This window comes from Rhineura floridana, chromosome 4 (genome assembly GCF_030035675.1).
Source record: "Rhineura floridana isolate rRhiFlo1 chromosome 4, rRhiFlo1.hap2, whole genome shotgun sequence".
NCBI lineage: Eukaryota > Metazoa > Chordata > Lepidosauria > Squamata > Rhineuridae > Rhineura > Rhineura floridana.
In genome coordinates, this window is record NC_084483.1 from 76,156,031 (window position 1) to 76,174,945 (window position 18,915).

Below are 18,915 nucleotides of genomic sequence, written 5' to 3' on the forward strand. Positions count from 1 at the left end.
CAGCTCAGAGATTGCTCTGACCCACAATGGAATGCCCGAGGCTTGCCTCTGTGACTGCCAGGCAGCTGGTACTCCAAAGCTTTGACAAGCACAGAGGCCAAACCCCCCCCCCAAAAAAACTAGCATGCGTCTGCTACCCCTCTTAAGACTATGGGCTTCCCTTTGGCACTATGTGCTGCATTTCAAAGATGCAGCCCAAGACCCCAGACAAGACCCTACCCCTTGGGGCAGGGCCTGTCCTGGCAACCAGAAGAGAGAGAGGATATCATCATAATCATTTATTACTTACCCTTCACCCAAAGGTCCCAGGGTGGATTAAAACAATCTTAAAATATGACATTGAAAACATCTGTGAAACAACCTAATATCCCAAAATAGGATGGGGCCCAAAAATACATGACTCAGGTGGCAAATGGCATGGTAAAAAGGTGTGTCTTCAGCATTCGCCTAAAACTGTACAGCAAAACTGCCAGATGCACCTTAGTGGGGAGGGAGTTCCACAACTTAGGGCCAACCACAGAGAATGCCCATTTCCAGATCAGCAGCCCCTGAATGTCTGACGGTGGCGGAACTACCAAAAGAGCCCCCTCTGCTGATATCAACACCCAAGAGGGTCTGTGGGGAAGGAGGCAGTCTTTCAGATATTTGGGGCGTAAGTCATTTAAGACTTTAAAAACCAGCACGAGCATCTTCAATTGGGCCAGGAAATGAACTAGCAACCAATGCAGCTGTTTTAAAATGGGATACATGAAATCTAAAGGGAACCCCAGCCAGTTATCTGGCTGCTGCATTGTGGACTAAATCGTCTTCAAGAGCAGTCCCACGTAGAGCACATTGCAATAATCCAATATAAAAGTTGCCTGAGCATGGAATACTGTGGTCAAGTCATCTCTGTCCAAAAGGGGGCAAAGCTGGCAAACTGTCTGGAGCTGGAAAAAGACAGTCCTAGCCACTGAAGCTACCTGACCCTCCAGTGACAATGCTGGATCCAGAAGTACCCCCAAGCTGTGAACCTGCTCCTTTCAGGGGAGTGCAACCCCATCCAGAACAGGCCATCTCCCCACCTCTCAGACATGAGAACTCCAGACACACCACACCTCTGTCTTTTCAGGATTCAACCTCAATTTATTGGCCCACATCCAACCCATCACTGCCTCTAGGCACCAGTCCAGACTCTCAGCTGTCTCCCCAGATTCAGATGGAACAGAGAGACAGAGTTGGGTGTCATCTGCATAGTGATGATAACTCACTCTAAATCTTCTGATAACAGCTCCCAGTGGCTTCATATTACATAACGCGGGGGACAAGATAAAACCCTGCAGAACACTACAGGACAGCTCCCATGATGCTGAACAGTAGCCTCCCATAACTACTTTTTGGAAGTGGCCCTGCAGGTATGAGAAGAACCACTGAAGCACAGTGCCCCTAACCCCCACCTCCCTGAGAGACTTCAAAAGGATACCATGGTCAATCATATCAACCGCCACCAAGAGATCAAGAAGAATGAGCAGGGTTGCATTCCCCCTCCCTCTCCTGATAGATGTCATCAACCAGAGCGACCAAGGAAGTTGTGATTCCTGTTTGTATACACAAATACATGGGGTCATCGGAGGCTGCTTTCTACCAAGATTAGACCCATTGTCTCTCCAGGGTTTCAAGCAGAAATCTTTCCCAGCCCTACCTGGAGATGCCAGCAAGTGAATCTAGGACCTCCTGCATGCAAAGATTGTGCTCCACCATGGAACAATGGCCAATTCCTAAATTTCTCATATGTTATTCAGAAGTCACAAGGCATAAGAATTCCTTCTGCAACAACAACGTTAAAATCTTTTGTTGAGCTACCTGTTTCTGATCTGTGATCTGTAATGTTTTAAACTTTTTTTTTTTTTGCAAAACAGTCCTGTAGGAGAACTCTCTCCAGTTCATTATTACCTTAACACCTGGTAGATGAGACACTCTTTGCTCTGAATGAATACAGAGGCATACTTTGTTCTAAAATCCACTAAAGGTTTTTTTGAGTGCAAGAGTAAGAACTAGGCCATCAGAAATTACACCGCTTGGGTTTCTCAGTAAGCTGTTGAGGGAGTGCTTCCTTTGAGGGCAAGTCACTCTGTGATATTTTTATGCTGAGTGCAATCAAATGATCCAATTTTAACTAAAGGAGGCTGACAGAAATCAAGCCAGATCAATGAGGCAGAGATAGCAGCTTTCAGGAGCCCTTATTTATTTCTTGGGGCATGCTAGAAAAGAGCTTGCAGCACATGTAGTTTGAGAATCATTGCTCTAGATACCATTAGCAAATCTAGAAGATAAAACCATTCTAAAGAGAGACAAACAGAAAAGTCTAGAAAGCACCCAGTTCTTCTCTTGCTTCTCTCTTTTGTAACATAAAGGATATATTTAAGCAGAGTTGAGAGCTTGTTAATATTTGCTTAAGGAAAAAGAAATAGAGAAAAAGTGAACACCCTCACAAGACCTCGTGAGCCATGTTTTAGCCCAAGAGCAAATTTTCATAGCTGTGTTATAAATCCCTGAAAAGGAGAGGTTATAACTAAAAGGATGACAGGCCCTTAACACAGCAGCATGAATGGCTATAATTAAAGTACAGCTTCTGTACCTCATTCTGCACAATTAAAAAAATGCCATTTCTACTAGCACCTCAAATAAAAGGAGACTAGAAATATGATTCCAGAAACACTATGTGATGTGTTAAAGGGAATTGCTACAACTATTTGACATTCTAAGCTTTAAATACCAAGGCATTTAGTTAACACAGCCAAGTCAGTATTTTCATAATGCTACTTAATCAGCAATACAGGAATGCTCCTGTGAGCCATCAACTTGGGTTAGCAGAAAAGTGGCATATGAAGTTATTATTAACTAACTGCCTACAGGGAGTTGCTTCTCTCTTTAATCAGTGATCTCACTTCTTACTTACCTGCAAATTCTGACAATCCTAGAACTATTACACCCAGTACACTTGGCAGAAATATTACATTTATGCAAGGGCTGATATCTTATTCCCATCTGGATCGTCAAACAGGAAGAATTGCTACAGCGAGACATTTCCTCCTTTGCCAAATCAGAGAGACAGCCAAGAATGCATGTTATTAATCTGGCCAAGGGTATAGCTCTATAACCCTGTTCTTGGCACAACCACATAGTTATAGAAGAATAAGCTGGAGTTTATTCTAACTAGGTTATGATGTTGCTAAGTGTATTTTTCTTTCCAACAATTGTGAAAGAAAAGTCATTATACTGTACTTATTTTTAAATATATAAAAACAGCATATATAGCACAAGCTCTGCCAAAGACATTTATCCAGACCCTTTGTTGAAGTATCACAAATGATATTCATCTACTTCAGACAGTAAATAGTGAGTAAAAGCATTAATTTTATTAAAAAATATTAAGTACTTTCATATCCCACTCAGTTCCAAATTACTAAGGCAGGGTAACGTACTGAAAACCAGAGAAAAAGACAGAAGTATGAATTGAAGCCAATTAGGAAAAAACCTCCCTGGCTACCAACACAAAAATAAAGGTGATGTCTAAGTCATATTCAGAGTAGACTTCACCCACAGATTTCAATGAGTCCACACCAAGTATGACTATAGTTGGATATCACCCAAAGCTGCCTTTGAAAAATGCTTAGGCTCAGGTAAAACTCCAAGAGTAATATCTTGTCAGCCACTAGAAATGCTTTATTTGCATGCTGTTCATGGTTGAACAAAACACATAAAAAGGGAGGGTTTGGATAAGCTTAAGTTCAAACTAGTTTTATATGCAAGAGGGGGTGGTCCCTGGCTGCCTGAAAGAGAGGCGGTAGTGAGACCACTCCTGAAGAGACCCTCCCTGGACCCAGAAATAACTATAGGCTGGTAGCAAATGTTCCATTCCTGGCCAAGGTCCTTGAACGAGTGGTGGCAGGCCAGCTCCAGACACTGTTGGATGAGACCGATTATCTGGATCCATTTCAGTCGGGTTTCAGGCCTGGTTTGGGCACGGAAACAGCCTTGGTCGCCCTGTATGATGACCTCTGTAGGGAGAGAGACAGGGGGAGTGTGACTCTGTTGATTCTCCTTGATTTCTCAGCGGCTTTCGATACCATCGACCATGGTATCCTTCTGGGAAGACTGGCTGAGTTGAGAGTGGGAGGGACTGCATGGCGCTGGTTCCGCTCCTACTTGGTGGGTTGGCTCCAGAAGGTGGTGCTTGGGGAACATTGCTCGGCACCCTGGACTCTTCAGTATGGGGTTCCAAAGGAGTCAGTTCTGTCCCCCATGCTGTTCAGCATCTACATGAAACCGTTGGGTGTGGTCATCCATAGCTTTGGAGTGCTTTGCCATCAGTATGCAGATGACACGCAGCTCTATTTCTCCTTTTCATCTTCTTCAGGTGAGGCTGTCAATGTGCTGAACCAGTACCTGACTGCAACAATGGACTGGATGAGGGCTAATAAACTGTGGCTCAATTCAGACAAGACTGAGATGCTGCTAGTGGGTGGTTCTTCTGACAAGATGGTGGATGCCCAACCTGTCCTGGATGGGGTCGCAGTCCCCTTGAAGGAGCAGGTTCATAGCTTGGGGGTCCTCCTAGAACCATCTCTGTCACTTGAGGCTCAGGTAGTCTCGGTGGAACGGAGTGCCTTCTACCAACTTCGGTTGGTGGTCCAACCACGTCCCTATCCGGACAGGGATAACCTGGCTTCAGTTGTCCATGCTCTGGTAACCTCCAAGTTAGATTACTGCAATGCACTCTACGTGGGGCTGCCTTTGAAGACGGTTCGGAAACTGCAGCTTTTGCAAAATGCAGCAGACAGATTGGTAACAGGGACCAGACGGTCCAAACATATAAAACCAATTCTGGCCCGCTTGCATTGGCTGCCTGCATGTTTCCGAGCTCGATTCAAGGTGCTGGTTTTAACCTATAAAGCCTTACACGGCTTGGGACCGCAATACCTGATGGAACGAATCTCCCGACACGAACCCACCTGTACACTATGCTAAACATCCAAGGCCCTCCTCCGGGTGCCTACTTGGAGAGAATCTGGGAGTCTGGCAACAAGGGAGAGGGCCTTCTCAGTGGTGGCCCACAAATTATGGAATAATCTTGCTGACGAGGTGCGTCTGGCGTCAACACTATTATCTTTTCGACGCCAGGTCAAGACTTTCCTCTTCTCCCAGGCATTTTAGCATGTGTTTTTAAATTGCTTTTTAGAAATGTGTTTTAAATTTGTATATTTGTTTTTAATGTTTTTAATGGTTGTAAACTGCCCAGAGAGTTCGGCTATGGGGCGGTATACAAATGGAATAAATAAATAAATATCTACTCATCCCATTCGCAAATAATCAGTGGAGCTGCTAAAATCTTAAGGATCAGTTCACAAACCTAGTGGCACTGGAGATGCTTTTCTGAAGCACTGTTCCTCACTATTAGAAGCAGGGCAGGTGAGGATGAAAAACAAACAAACATTCCAGTTACTTCTATTAGTACTACATGCCACCTGTCTTGAAGCAGCTTTATTGGCTGCCATTGTACTACTGGGAGAGATTCAAGGCACGTGTGACGGTTTATAAAATCTGCAACAGCTTCTCCCATACTGACCTGCCCATGAGTAAAGATCTGCAGGAGAGGCTGTTAGTGGTTCCATATGGGCGTGATATCTGCTGTGTGATAACCTGCGAAAGGGCCTTTGCCGCCGTTGCACGATTTTGGAATGGCCTCTCTTCTGATATATATTTATTTATCCAGGCGTTCAGTAATTAGTGTTTTTTTTAGGATTTGTTCTATGCTGTTCTGGTTTGTATGTTTTCTGCTCTATTTATATTGATATTGCTGCGTTGCTGATATGTTATATTTTAGTCTTGTTTTATTGTGCTGCTTTATTGTGCTTTGTGAGCTGGGTAGGTTAGAAATGCTTTTAAATAAAATAATTCTTTCCTGCCAGCACCTCGCTGCTGCTCCTCATCTTCAGCATTTGCTGATTAAGGTCTCACTCTGCCTAACAGTAGGGCTGGCCCTGTCAGTAGCTATCGGCTAAGGAGGAGGATTCTGAGCAGGGAGTAAAGAACCTTGCAATCAGAATCAAAATGACAAACCTTTTGTTCACTCGCACAATAGTTAAGGCTTTATCAACTCAAATAAAGAATTTAATTTTATATTAATTTTTTAAAATGTTGTAACTATAACATTAAAATATCAATGTGCTGTAACTATACAGGGCATTGAAGACCAAGGGACCTTTTCCAAGGTAGCCTATGTGATGCTTTTGTACAGTTCCAGTGAGTGTGTCTCCTGCATCTGGATAGTTTGCATTTTTAAAAAACCAAGTTAAACCAATTTACAAAGACTCTCCTAATAAATCACCTACACTTTGTCAAACACTTTATCTTTATTCAAAGACAGCCTGGAAAAAAAATAATCAGTTGTCCTTGGATTTATAAGCTACTGACAGCAGAAGTCAAACTATTCAGACAGTAACAAAGTACTTAAGGTAAACATGCAGGTTGGTTTCTTCCCACTGTTCATAATGCATATTTTCTACTGCCCCTCCCCCACATATCTTCAGGTTTCTGCAGTGACCAATCAATAACTGCCTCATTAGGGCTTGTGGCAGGATGACAAGAGAAGATAGCTGCTTTAGGAAGGTTGGAAGACTTTTGGTTCAACATTGAAGAGCTGCCTCCAGTGTGAGTTAGTGGACAGAAATATGTTTATTGCAGAAAGGACAGTTTGGAGGTTGTAAACTGTATCAATAAATCAAGGCAAAACCGATTAGTGATGAAATACTGCCTTCCATTTTCCACTAGTCACCATTTCATTCTCCTGCTTTATGTAATTTTTATCTAAGGAGGAACTTGGATAAGGCTGTGGGAAATACAAGAAATATTACACAAGATCTACAACTATACACACACACACAGTGTATATGTATATATACTGTATTATAAAATATATATGTATGTAGATCTACAACAAAAATGATGAATACACAATTACGTATACATTCTGAAGCAAATGGGAATGCCAACAGCTTATGTCGTTTCAATAAGGCAGGGATAGCCAGCATAATGCCCTCCAGATGTTATTAGGCTCCAACTCCCATCAGCCCCAGCCAACATAACCAATGGCAAGTGATGCTGCAAGTTGTATTCCAGCAACATCTAGAAGACAACACACTGAATATCTATGCGATAAGGCACGGTGTCCCACACACACACTCCAGCCCAGCCTCTGTAAAGTAGTGAGGTCCAAACTGCTTCTTCTATTTTCAAGTTGCACCAACATCCACAGAAACCCATGAGCCAAGCAGCTTGCCTGAGGAGGCCGGAGAGCAATTCAATCACAGCGTCCTTACCACAATCCTCGATGGAGGCAATTGGGTAATTGCTGCTGCTCAAGGGAGACAAACAGAACTGAGACACCTCCTGGGAGTGTGTTCTCCCTCTCACTACCACAGAATACGCAGAGGGAAATGATGCTCAAGTCCTCAGCACAATTTTGCCCTGCAGCTTTCACTTGCTAGAGTCCCTCCAGGCCCAGGTGGCAGGCACTGCTTGAGCCAGGTCGGGTTAGCAATGTCACAGAAGCAGATTGGGCTGAAGAGGCAGAAACAGAGCACTCTGCTCAGTAATTAAAATCAGCTATCAGACCAGTAAGGCAGAGTGCTTTATCCCCACTTCAGCAGCCCAATCAGCTTCCATGTTAGCCACAAAGGATGTGAAGCCACTCCTTCCATAGTCAGCATGGATGCCTATGGGATAGCAAAGCATAGCACTCTGTCCCTGCTTTGGAAGCCCAATTAAACACAAAAGTGCTTCATGTATTCATATACAACATGCATTTACAGGTTCGCTTTAAGTCAGGGGTGGTCTGTGTGGTTTTCTCCAGATGGAACTACAGCTCCCATCACCCCTGGCCACTGGTCATGCTACCTGGAACAGATGGGAGTTGTAGTCAAACATCTGGAGAAAACCACATAGACTACTCCTGATGCAAGTTATCACTTCATACCATCAACAATTAATTAACATGCAAGCATCCACTAGATGTTACCCACTTAACATCTCATGCACTGTTCCATTTAAAAACTCTAAACCCACCAAGCTGAACTCAGTGTACTCACTCCACATGGTGGCCAAATACTTGAAACACTCGTTTTGCAGTCCAAGGAAGGCAGCAAGGACAGGAGATTTATCATGCTGGTGGGCTATATTCAGGTTTGTAGTCTACAAGTCTTAAAGGCTTCGATTAACATTTTCCTGGATGAATCTGATAATTTTGTACTGAACTGGACCCATACTTTCTGCTTGTATGCCTTAGTCCTCATAAATTAATTTTTGTTGTTTGCCACCAAAAGCTTTTATGCAGAAAGGTGGGATACTGAATACATTATTACCTACATATATTGCACTGCAAGTGTTTTAAAATGAATAAAATAAGTCTGAAGCAGAAAAAGGAACTTCAGAAAACATTCATCAACGAATCCTTACCTCAGCCTGAACAGAACATCTTGCAAGAAGCTCAACACTCTTGAAAGCTCTGCTCCTCGGCAACCTGGCAACAGCATACTAAAGCCATCATTCAGCAGCTTTTCTTCTGAAAGGTGCAAGTAGCAGCTGGTCTCAAAAACTTCTTGGACCCCATCAACGTAAGTGGAGAGCAGCATCCATAGGTTTTGTTTCTGCGAGGGATCATTTTTTGTTACTAAGAACACCTTTGCCTTTTCACGGAAGGCATTTGAGACTTGCTCAGCTAGCACGCTGATGTCCATGTTCTTCTCAACATATGTTAATATGAAGGCAAAGTAGCCCTTCCAAATCAGAGCTCTCTGAGAAATGCTTATGGAAATTGGACTAAGGAAACGCAAAAGTTCCATCATGCGGCTGGCAACATCTTTCGTCTCTGCTATAGCTGCCAGCACGAGGAAAAGATATAAAAAATTTTGCAGGCCCACCTCTGTCAGTTCTTGCATTCTTTTCTGGTGAAATTTGGAATAAATTCTGCATGATACAAAACAAAGACAAAGACACATTTCTTAAAATTGGCTTTGTATTCATCCTTTGCTTTGATAACCTCTGTTTACAACAGTTCTTTGGAATCCAGGTTATGATAAATAACCTCGTAAAATCCCTTTCTGATGAAGGAGAGTTTTGTGTATGTCCTCAACCATCAGTCTGTCTGCCAACAGAGTAATTCAGATGAAAAAACAAGTTACCTGCAGAAGTGTGTCCACCCTGTATCAAATTGGCAAGTGGACTGTGCTTGCATGAACTCAAATGTCACAGGGCATGTTTGAAAATAGTTTTAGTCAGTTGTTCTAGCCATCTATCATCTAGCACCACAAGTAGTATTCGGAGGACAAATAGCTCATATGCCACAACAGGACAATTAAATCGCACTTTGAGAGTGCCAAAAGGCTTCTCACTGTAAATAATGGCAGCGTGTGTTGTAATGTGCCACTACAATAGAGGTGGCTGAGGGAAGTTAAAAGACTTCAATAAATTTTGAACAGATCTACTATTAACACTACTTAGACCAGCCTTACCCCTGCACATGTTGTTGGACTCTGACTCTCATCAGCTCCAATCAGAATGACCAAAAGTCAGGGATGATGCCAATTGTAGTCCAAAGCATCTGGAGGGCACTATGTTGGGGAAGGCTGATTTGGGTGTTTCAGAAGAAGAGTTTTTTGCCCATGCATACTGAGAGAAGAAAAAGAATCTACAGTGGGGGTAGGGAGAAGGATTTGGCTGGCTATTGATGCCTGTAGCCACAATGGTTATGTTCTACCTCCACTGTCAGAGACAGTATGCCTCTGAGTACCAGTTGTTGGGAATCACAAGTGGGGATACAGCTGTTGCATTCAGGTGCTGCTAGTGGGTTTCCCATAGGCACGTGGTTGGCCACTGTGGGAACAGGATGCTGGGCTACTTGGGCCACTGGCCTGATCCAATAGGACTCTTCTTATACCTTCCCTTTTATATGGAATTCATCAATGACACTATAAATGTACACTTCTTAGATAAAACAAATTGAGTTGATCGTTGAGAGCACACACAGATTACTTAAAAGCATTATGTGGAAAACTGTAAAAGCCACTGTACCTTCCTTTGATCTGTTTCCAGGGATGAACACCATTGGTCCTCGCTGCTTTCTTCATTATTTGTGCCAAAATGTGGAGAAAAATTTGATAACTATTGCTGGAGGTATACATATCAGGAGTATATATGTCACCACAACAGCTCTTTACCGAGTCATAGATAGACAAAGCTGTTTTACTAATATTTGCAAGACCTTTGAGACCAAACCAAGGAATAGTAAAGGGACTGTTCTGAAAGAAAAGTACAACATATTTCAAATGGTAACCTAAGCTACTATTTAATATCTCTTGCAGTCATTACAAAAGTTTAAACATTCAGTTGAACAATAATAGTTTTGTAATCTATTCTCCATAATCTATTTGCTGCTGCAAAGCTATCCAATAATAGTTTTGTGTTTTTTCCTCATGGATGAGAGTTCCTCAGAGATGAGGAGTCCTTCACACTTAGGGGCAAGAGGCAGCAGATAAATGAGGTTGCAAACAAACAAATAGTATTTATTCTTATTTAGACAAATTATATACTGCTTAATTACAATAGACTCTAGGCAGCATACAAACAATATAATAAAGATAAAAATCAGTTATCTATAAAACTATAAAATTCAAAATTCAGGTGCTGGACTTTCGATAGGGGGCCTGTCTGACCTCAACTGACATGGAGTTCCATAAAATTGGCCCCACCATGATATTGTATGAATGATTCCTAGGGGATACCAGGGACAACTAACAGTGACTCCACCAAAAAGCTCAGTGATTGGGCAGGGATATAATAAATCAGACAGCCCTTAAATTATCTGGGGCCCAAGTTAAGGACTCTTTAAATTAATACAAGAACCTTGAATCTGGCCCTGTAGCATATAGGCAGCCAGTGCAAGCTTTTAAGCACCATAGTTATGTGCTGGTGACAGTCTGCCTCCATCAGTGGTCTAGCGGCAGCATTTTGCATCAGCTGGAGCCTCTGGGCCAGGTAAAAAATGCAAGGGATAAACATCCCTTTCTACAAAAACCTTCCTCAAACAGCATGCAACCAATACATGCATAGTAGCCTTTGGCAACTAGGATCTCCTAGTTGCCAAAGGTTGCATGGGCCTGCATTTGGCATTGGTCATACCTTAGAAAAGAGCTATTAGCAAGTGTGGTGCAGGGGTTATAGTGTTGGACTAGGACCTGGGAGACCAGGGTTCGAATCCCCACAGAGCCATGAAGCTCACCGGGTGACCTTGGGCCAGTCACTGCCTCTCAGCCTCAGAGGGAGGCAATGGTAAACCCCCTCTGAATACCGCTTACTATGAAAACCCTATTCATAGGGTCGCCATAACTCGGGATTGACTTGAAGGCAGTCCATTTCCATTTTTTGCATGCAGAAGGTCCAAATTCAATACCTGGCTTCTCCAATAAATAGGATTAGGTAGCAGTTAAGGTGAAAGACTTCTGCCTGAGACCATACAGAACTGCTGCCAGTCAGGAAAGGCCATATTGTGGACTGAGAGTATTTCCTAGTAAAAGGCAGCTTCTTAAAGAATGGATTGCCTATACAGGCAACTCCCACCTCCATCCCTGTGGTACCTGTGCTTTGCTACTCAGCAGAGGGGGAACACAGAAAGCTGCCTTATATAAAGTTAGACTACTGGTCCATCTAGCTCAGTATTATCCACCCTGAAATTGGCAGCCCTACCTGGAGATCCCAGGGGTTGAACCTGGGACCTTCAGCATGCACTAGGAAATGTTCTACCACTTAACTATGGCCGTTCCCTGCACAAGGAGCTATTGTCACCACTACCCTAGGCCACTACATCTACATTCCAGGATCTCACACCGCCATGCAGGAATAGCAGCAGCTGCAGAGTCCAATAGACGCAAAGGAGGAAGACGCTGTGGAAGGACACTCCTTAGGAAACAGGGCTGCTGAAAGGCTGTTTCTCAGCCAGCAAGAACACTTAAAAAAAATGAAAGATCTGCTTGGGATCCTATTTCCCCTTTCTTCTGAAAAGAATTCTGTAATCACCTGTGGCTACAGAGGCAAAGGAGAAGAACAATCTCGCCTCTGCCTCCGGTCAGAGACAGACTGCCAGTTAGGACACTGTTGATCTTTTTCCCAGCAAAAACTTACTGTCTCTGGAGAAAAGTTTCACCCTTTTTCCTTCATAAAAATGTATATATCTGGACGCTGCTCAGACCCTTTGAAATGCAGTGGGATATAAAGTGAATTAATAAATGAATGAATGAAAAGTGTGTGTGAGTGTGTGTGTAGCTTCCTCAAAGGTGACAGATGCCCACTTACAAACTCTAGCTTTCTTAGGCTTTATTTACTAACCAGATTCTTGCTATAATGTTCCCAGAGTACGGTGATGGTAGAGAGGTTCACATCCCAGATACGGCTTAACATCAAACAGCACTGAAGATGCATTCGTAACTGTTCTTCTAATATTCCTGTCTAGCAAACAAAGACATTCAGCTGCAATTATATTCTGATTTATTTAGCAAGCTTTTTATTTAGTAGAAACAACCTTGACCTCAATCAAACACAAGGCTTTTGAAATCCAAAAATATTTGCCCCCTATAAATGTTATTCATAGTTTAGAAGGAAGCCAATCCACTAAAAGGAGCAGTAATCTAAAAACAGAATCTAGCATTGTCATCTACTAAAACTCCATCTACATTTTTAGGTATTAGAACTGCATAGCTGTGAAGCTAGGGGCCTTCAGAGATAATGTGGATTTTAATTCCCAGATAAGCAGGCCACATCTAAGTAAATTCCAAACCGACGTTTATATACTGAATTGTGCCAAGAACATTTTCTAATGGCTAAGGCCCACTGGAAACAATAGAAACTCCACATTATAAGAACATTCTGGCCACTGTGAATAGCAGGATGAATTTGGCCCACTTGCCTTGCAAGTATTCTGTTGTGATATTGCTGGTAACTAGCACTTTGTGACATGCAGCATTTCTGCATGTGCCATTGTGAGCTAGGAATTTAACACTTTAAAGTATAGATTAAGTCTAATTTTCTATAAACTATTCTGGAATTGGCTAGACTGCATTCATTCATTTCTAAGATCAAGATTCCATGTTGTTACCACAGGATTATCTTTGTTTCACCCGAGAAACTGAATATACTAAACGTCCCCCATTCTTAACTGTATTCAGATTACAGCTACTTTGTTCCAAGAGAAGCCAGCGAGAACTCAAATCACATCAGCTTGGCCCCACACATTATCCATCTGCATACTCCTCCCTGGCTTCAATTCTTTGATGTGATATTATAACATAGCGGAACTCTGGAGGCCAGCTTTTATATAGACCTATGGTGTGTATGAACTCAAGTTAAATATCGAGGAATAATTGATTTAAAGATATAAATCACACACTGTAAACCATAAATCAACGATTCCATCTTTCCTTTTTTTAAAAAGAAAAAATCCCCATCACCACCCAAAGAAGATTGTGATGATTTCAGTTATTTTTTTATTTTTTTTATTTTTTTATTAATTATTTGATTTATATCCTACCCTTCCTCCCAGCAGGAAACCAGGGCAGCCAGTTACTAAAACTATGACTATTAACTATATTGTTTTTGATGGTGCCTGCACCCTACTGAGTTCCACACATGTTCCTTTTGGAAGGGAATGAGTGGGTGAGTTTTGCTCATAACTGCATCTGACTGGTCAGAAGTCAGGAAGGAATCCCCACACCAAAGTCACATTGTCTAGAGACCAGAAAGAGACAGCTGGGGAACCTCAGCTTGCTTTGCTGCCAGAAGCATGCCAAAGGGTATGTTAAAGGCAATAATTAACATCTAGCCCTCCCAATAAGTCATCTAAATTCAAAATTTTATTTAGGAGCATAGGGAGCTGCCTTACACCGAGTCAGACCATTGGTCCACCCAGCTCAGTATTGACTATCTGGTAGCGACTTTCCAGGGTTTTTGGCACATGTCTTTCCCAGCCCTAGCGGGGATTAATCTTAGGACCTTCTGCATACAAGGCAGATGCTTTATCATGAGCTACGGCCTTTCCATATTTCTTGAAGGATATTAAAATTTCAGCAGCAGATTAGTCCTGCATAAACTAGCAAAGGAGAAGACATACTGAAACTGGGTTTATTTATAAAATATATTTGTATACCGCTATTTCATTAAAAACATCAAAGCAGTTTAACACAGTTGATGCACTACTCCCTTAAAATTTATAATAACTACACCTAAAATAGCTGACTTCCTTAAATGAACTCCGATGCTGCTGGATATGGAGTCAGAATTCACAGGGAAGCTAGCTTTTAATTTATATTGGTAAGGTTACAACACATATAATCAAAACAATAGTGATATATACCTAGAACATACAATTTATCTTTTATATAACAGCAACTGCAGCCACAAAAATAATTTTGTGAGGATTCCAGCAACTACTACCATGTTTGTTTGCAGAGTGGGATTAAATATAAAAATGGTTAAGTGCAATGAAAAGGAGATGCAACTTGGAAGAGCACATCAGTTAAATGTACTAGAAATGTGATTTACATGTTATAAAATCATAGAAACTACATGTTACTGTGGATGAAAATACATTTTAAATATTTCATGTGTTATTCATCCACATCATAATTTGGTAGCTTCATGTATTTCTTTTACCATACATACAACACAAAATAAAAGCACTATAGGGAGCCATAATTAGCTATGGCTTCCTGACGTTTCCTGAATCAAAGAGAAGTGCACATATTGTAGGATAGTGAGAACATGATAGCTTTTTAAAAATATTACTTTTAGACTTTCTTTTAATTTCTTCATTGTTTTCTGAGGACACATCCTTGTTATACAGTACATGACTACTATCCCAAGATAAAGTAGGAATAAAGAATTTCAGATCACCAAGAGCTCTTCTTTAATTTCCATCACATGATGAATCTTTTGATTACACAATTAAGCCAGATGTGGAAAAGAGTTTTCACAAAAATAGCTAGTCTTGGAAAGAAAATAGTTTTTATAAAACATTATACCTAATTCCAGCAACCAATTACATCCTATCAAAAATTCTATTTATACTTAAAAACAATATATAATAGCAAAATAATTAAATTATTTTAGCTATTACAAATGTGATCAAGACAACTGATGAAAGCTTCTAAAACCTATTCATTTTACAATAATATATATTTTGTCAGAATTTTTAAATAATTCAAAGGAACTTGAATAAAATAGTTTCTTCAATACTCTGCAAATGTTTGAGAGAGAGAAATAGCCTAGTGACCCTTTGGCTCACATGCTTCCTCCTCACCATACACAGCTGTGGGAAGCAGTTCCATTTTTTATTAACTGTAGCCATCCAAACCCAACAAACTATGGTTCATCTTAAATAGGAAAAGAAAGGCAAAGATAGGAGGATAGAAGAAGAAAAGGAGCTGGCAAGATTTAGGCTCCAAGCTCATTCCCATCACAATATAACACAGTAGTGTCAAATGTAGCTTTTGACTAGCCAAAGTCAAAAGGAAAGCCATCATTTGGCTTGATCCTTTTTGTACTATATCAGCTGCCCTCTGCTATACATCTTAATATGACACCCAGGTAATTTTATTAGGCGCTTCATAAATCCAATAAATAAGTATACAAACAAATTAAAGAAATTCTTGTAATAGTTGATGTTACATAAATTACAATTTATGCCATGCAACCTAAGAACAAATTTACAAAGAACATGTTAATATGTACAACATATTTAAAAGCAGGTTAAAAAAAGAGGTCAGTTCTGACCTCTGGGCCACAAAGTACTGCATTAACAGCTCTGGAGAAAGAAAAATGATAAGGTATGAAATGAGTGCTCAGAAGCTACAACCTTATCAGTAAGAGTTTGATTCAAGCCTGTAAGACAAATTGCTCAGCAAGGCAAGTCACCTTCCTGCTGTGATGAGGATATAGCTGAATTTTCAATGCAATAGACTATCTCCCCCATCACGTCTCTCAACCTGATACCCTCAGATTCAGCATAGAGCTTACATTTTCTAAGCATCCGGTTCTTATTCGAAATACATCTTGTCAAAGGAATCAAGTAATATGCCCAGGATAATTATCTCTCCCCAACCACCACCGTATCTGACAATTTATCTTCAAAACACAACCACTTAGGAGTCTGACCACTAACAAGAAGCAAACTATATAGCATCCTGCTTCGACAGATCAAGGTTGTTCATGCACCTGGATTAAAGAAACCAGATTTCTGAAAGCAATGTGGTATATAAAATCCATTTCACATTCTGTCTACCTGCCCCCAAGTTAGCCCAATCAAATTTGCCTGTTATTCTTCACATAATTTAATAAATAAATAATAAATAAGTAACATCCTGCCCTTCCTCCTAGTAGGAGCCCATGGCAGCAAACACTAAAAACAACTTAAAAACAGACTTTAAAATATATTAAAACAAAACATCTTTAAAAACATATTAAAACAACATCATTAAAAACATCTTTTTTAAAAAGCTTCAAAAACACCTTAAAAAGCAATTCCAACACAGACGCAGCCTGGGATAAGGTCTCTACTTAAGAGGCTTGTTGAAAGAGGAAGGTATTCAGTAGGCACTGAAAAGATAACAGAGATGGTACTTGTCTAATATTTAAGGTAAGGGAATTCCACAGGGTAGGTGCCACCAGGGCTGTGGAGTCGGAGTCATGGAGTTGGAAGCAATTTTGGGTGGAGCAGGAGTCAGAAGAAATGTACTGACTCCGACTTCAAAATAAAATTAATATTTTAGTATTTTAATAGTAATATTAATACATTAATATACATTTGCCATTTATGAAGGACTCAGAGTCGGAGTCAGACAGTAGAAAAATTAATATACATTTGCCATTTATGAAGGAGTTGGAGTCGGACAGTAGAAAAACAGGAGTCGGAGTCGAAGTTTTGACATACCGACTCCACAGCCCTGGGTGCCACTACACTAATGGTCCACTTCCTATGTTGTGTGGAACGGACCTCCGGATAAGATGGTATCTGCAGGAGGCCCTCACCTGCAGAGCACAGTGATCAACTGCGTATATAAGGGATAAGACAATATTTCAGGTATTCTGGTTCCAAGCTGCACAGGGCTTTGCATACCAAAACCAGAACCTTGAACTTACTTGACTATACTTACTTGCCTATTGACTGATTGCTTCAACAGGTCTTCCACATAAGGCCAGTTCGATTCTATTGACTTCTGGATGGAAGACAATTTTGAATGGTAAATATTTATTTTAAAACATTTATATATCAATTAACCACCTGCACTTCTAAGCAGTGCACACCAAAAAAAAAAAGCCATGCATAAAACAATAAAATCATCATAAAACCAAACAGTACCTTAAAATGCCTCTTGGTATAAGAAAGTCTTAGTCATGCACCTGAAGTTTAATAACATGGGTGCATGTTTAATCTTAGCTGAGAGTTCCACAGACTTGGGCCCACTACATTGAAAGCACAGCTTTTAGTCATTATGAGCTGTGCATCTGAGCCATGGGGGACCCCAACACAGATTCCTCCATGCATCTCAGTGATTGCTCTGAGATATAAGGAATCAGGCAGTCCTTAAGATATCCTGGCCCCAAGTTGTTAAGGGCCTTGTAAATTAATGCAAGAACCTTGAACCTGGCCTGGTAACATATGATCAGCTAGTGCAAGCTTTTAAGCATCATAATTATGTGCTGGTGCCATCAACAGTTTAGTCACAGCATTTTGCACCAACTGGAGCTTCCAGACCAGGTGCAAGGGTGACCCCACATAGTGTTCATTGCAATAGTCAAGTCTTGAGGTTACCAATGCATGAATCACCACAGTCAGACTATCCTTCTCCAATAATGGTTGTAGTTGGCACACCAGCCATAGGCTATTAAAAGGCACTCCTAAACATTGCAGCTACCTGAGCCTCAAGTGACAAAGATGGATCCAAGGGCACTCTCAAGCTACACACCTGTTCTTTCAGAGGGAGAGTAATCCCATCCAGAGCAGGTAAATGACCAACCTCCCACACACTGGAACTATCTACCCACAGTGCCTCTGTCTTCCCAGGGCTGCAAACATGAAAGTGAGCTATTTATTTATTAAATTTATAACCTACCCTTCCTCCCAAAGGAGTCCACAGCAAGCTCTAAGTGAGGATGTGAAAAAATTACTTCTCTTTAACTGTTGCTACAAATGGTTATATAAAACCCTCCCCTTTTTTCTCTAGATTTGGTTAAGTTTAGTAAGCAAAACTTTTCTTGTCTTCACAGAGAACAAATGTATTTTATTCTAGTCTAGACAAGCCAGAGGAAAATATTCACACAGGTAAATCTACCTGTTATTAACAATGTTCTGAAACCATGAACACACTTCAGTTTTTACTCTTGATTTTTACATTTTAAAATCCAAGCCTAGCATACTACCCCTGAAGTGTCAAGAACAGCTACAACCAAGAACAGCACGTTTCAGTGGACATTATGTGCATTATAGCTAGCAATTTAGTAATCTTTCTACAACATCAGAAACAACATACAAAACCTGGGTCATAAGTTAGTTCTGTCCTTAAACACAAGTAATTTTAGTGATATGGGAGCAGGAAACAATGATACAAGACTTCCTCAGTTTAATGCAAAACATGTGGTCATGGTCTAGGAAGAGTAAATGAAAAGCTTTCCTGTACTAGAATAAAGCATAATGAAGCAGTTCACAAGTTGTTTACTGAGCCAACAAACCAAACCCATATTGAAATTACTGTCAACTGTCTGCCATATTCCACTTTCAGTTTGCTCTTTTTGATAAAAGGAGCCCTGCCTTTTAAAACAGAGGGTTTGCAA

The 18,915-nt window shown here is 41.0% G+C and overlaps 1 protein-coding gene across 2 annotated transcripts in view; it reads right to left on the reverse strand.

Annotated features, from left to right (window-relative positions):
* The window catches only part of MMS22L (MMS22 like, DNA repair protein), a 143,959-nt gene that overhangs the window by 88,407 nt on the left and 36,637 nt on the right, over positions 1-18,915 (reverse strand). For both annotated transcript variants that reach the window (XM_061623391.1, XM_061623393.1), the window contains exons 11-14: positions 17,238-17,300; positions 12,421-12,540; positions 10,111-10,337; positions 8,497-9,006 (exon numbers count right to left, since the gene is read on the reverse strand). In XM_061623391.1, coding sequence (XP_061479375.1) covers positions 8,497-9,006; positions 10,111-10,337; positions 12,421-12,540; positions 17,238-17,300 — 920 coding nt within the window. The remainder of the gene's footprint in view (positions 1-8,496; positions 9,007-10,110; positions 10,338-12,420; positions 12,541-17,237; positions 17,301-18,915) is intronic.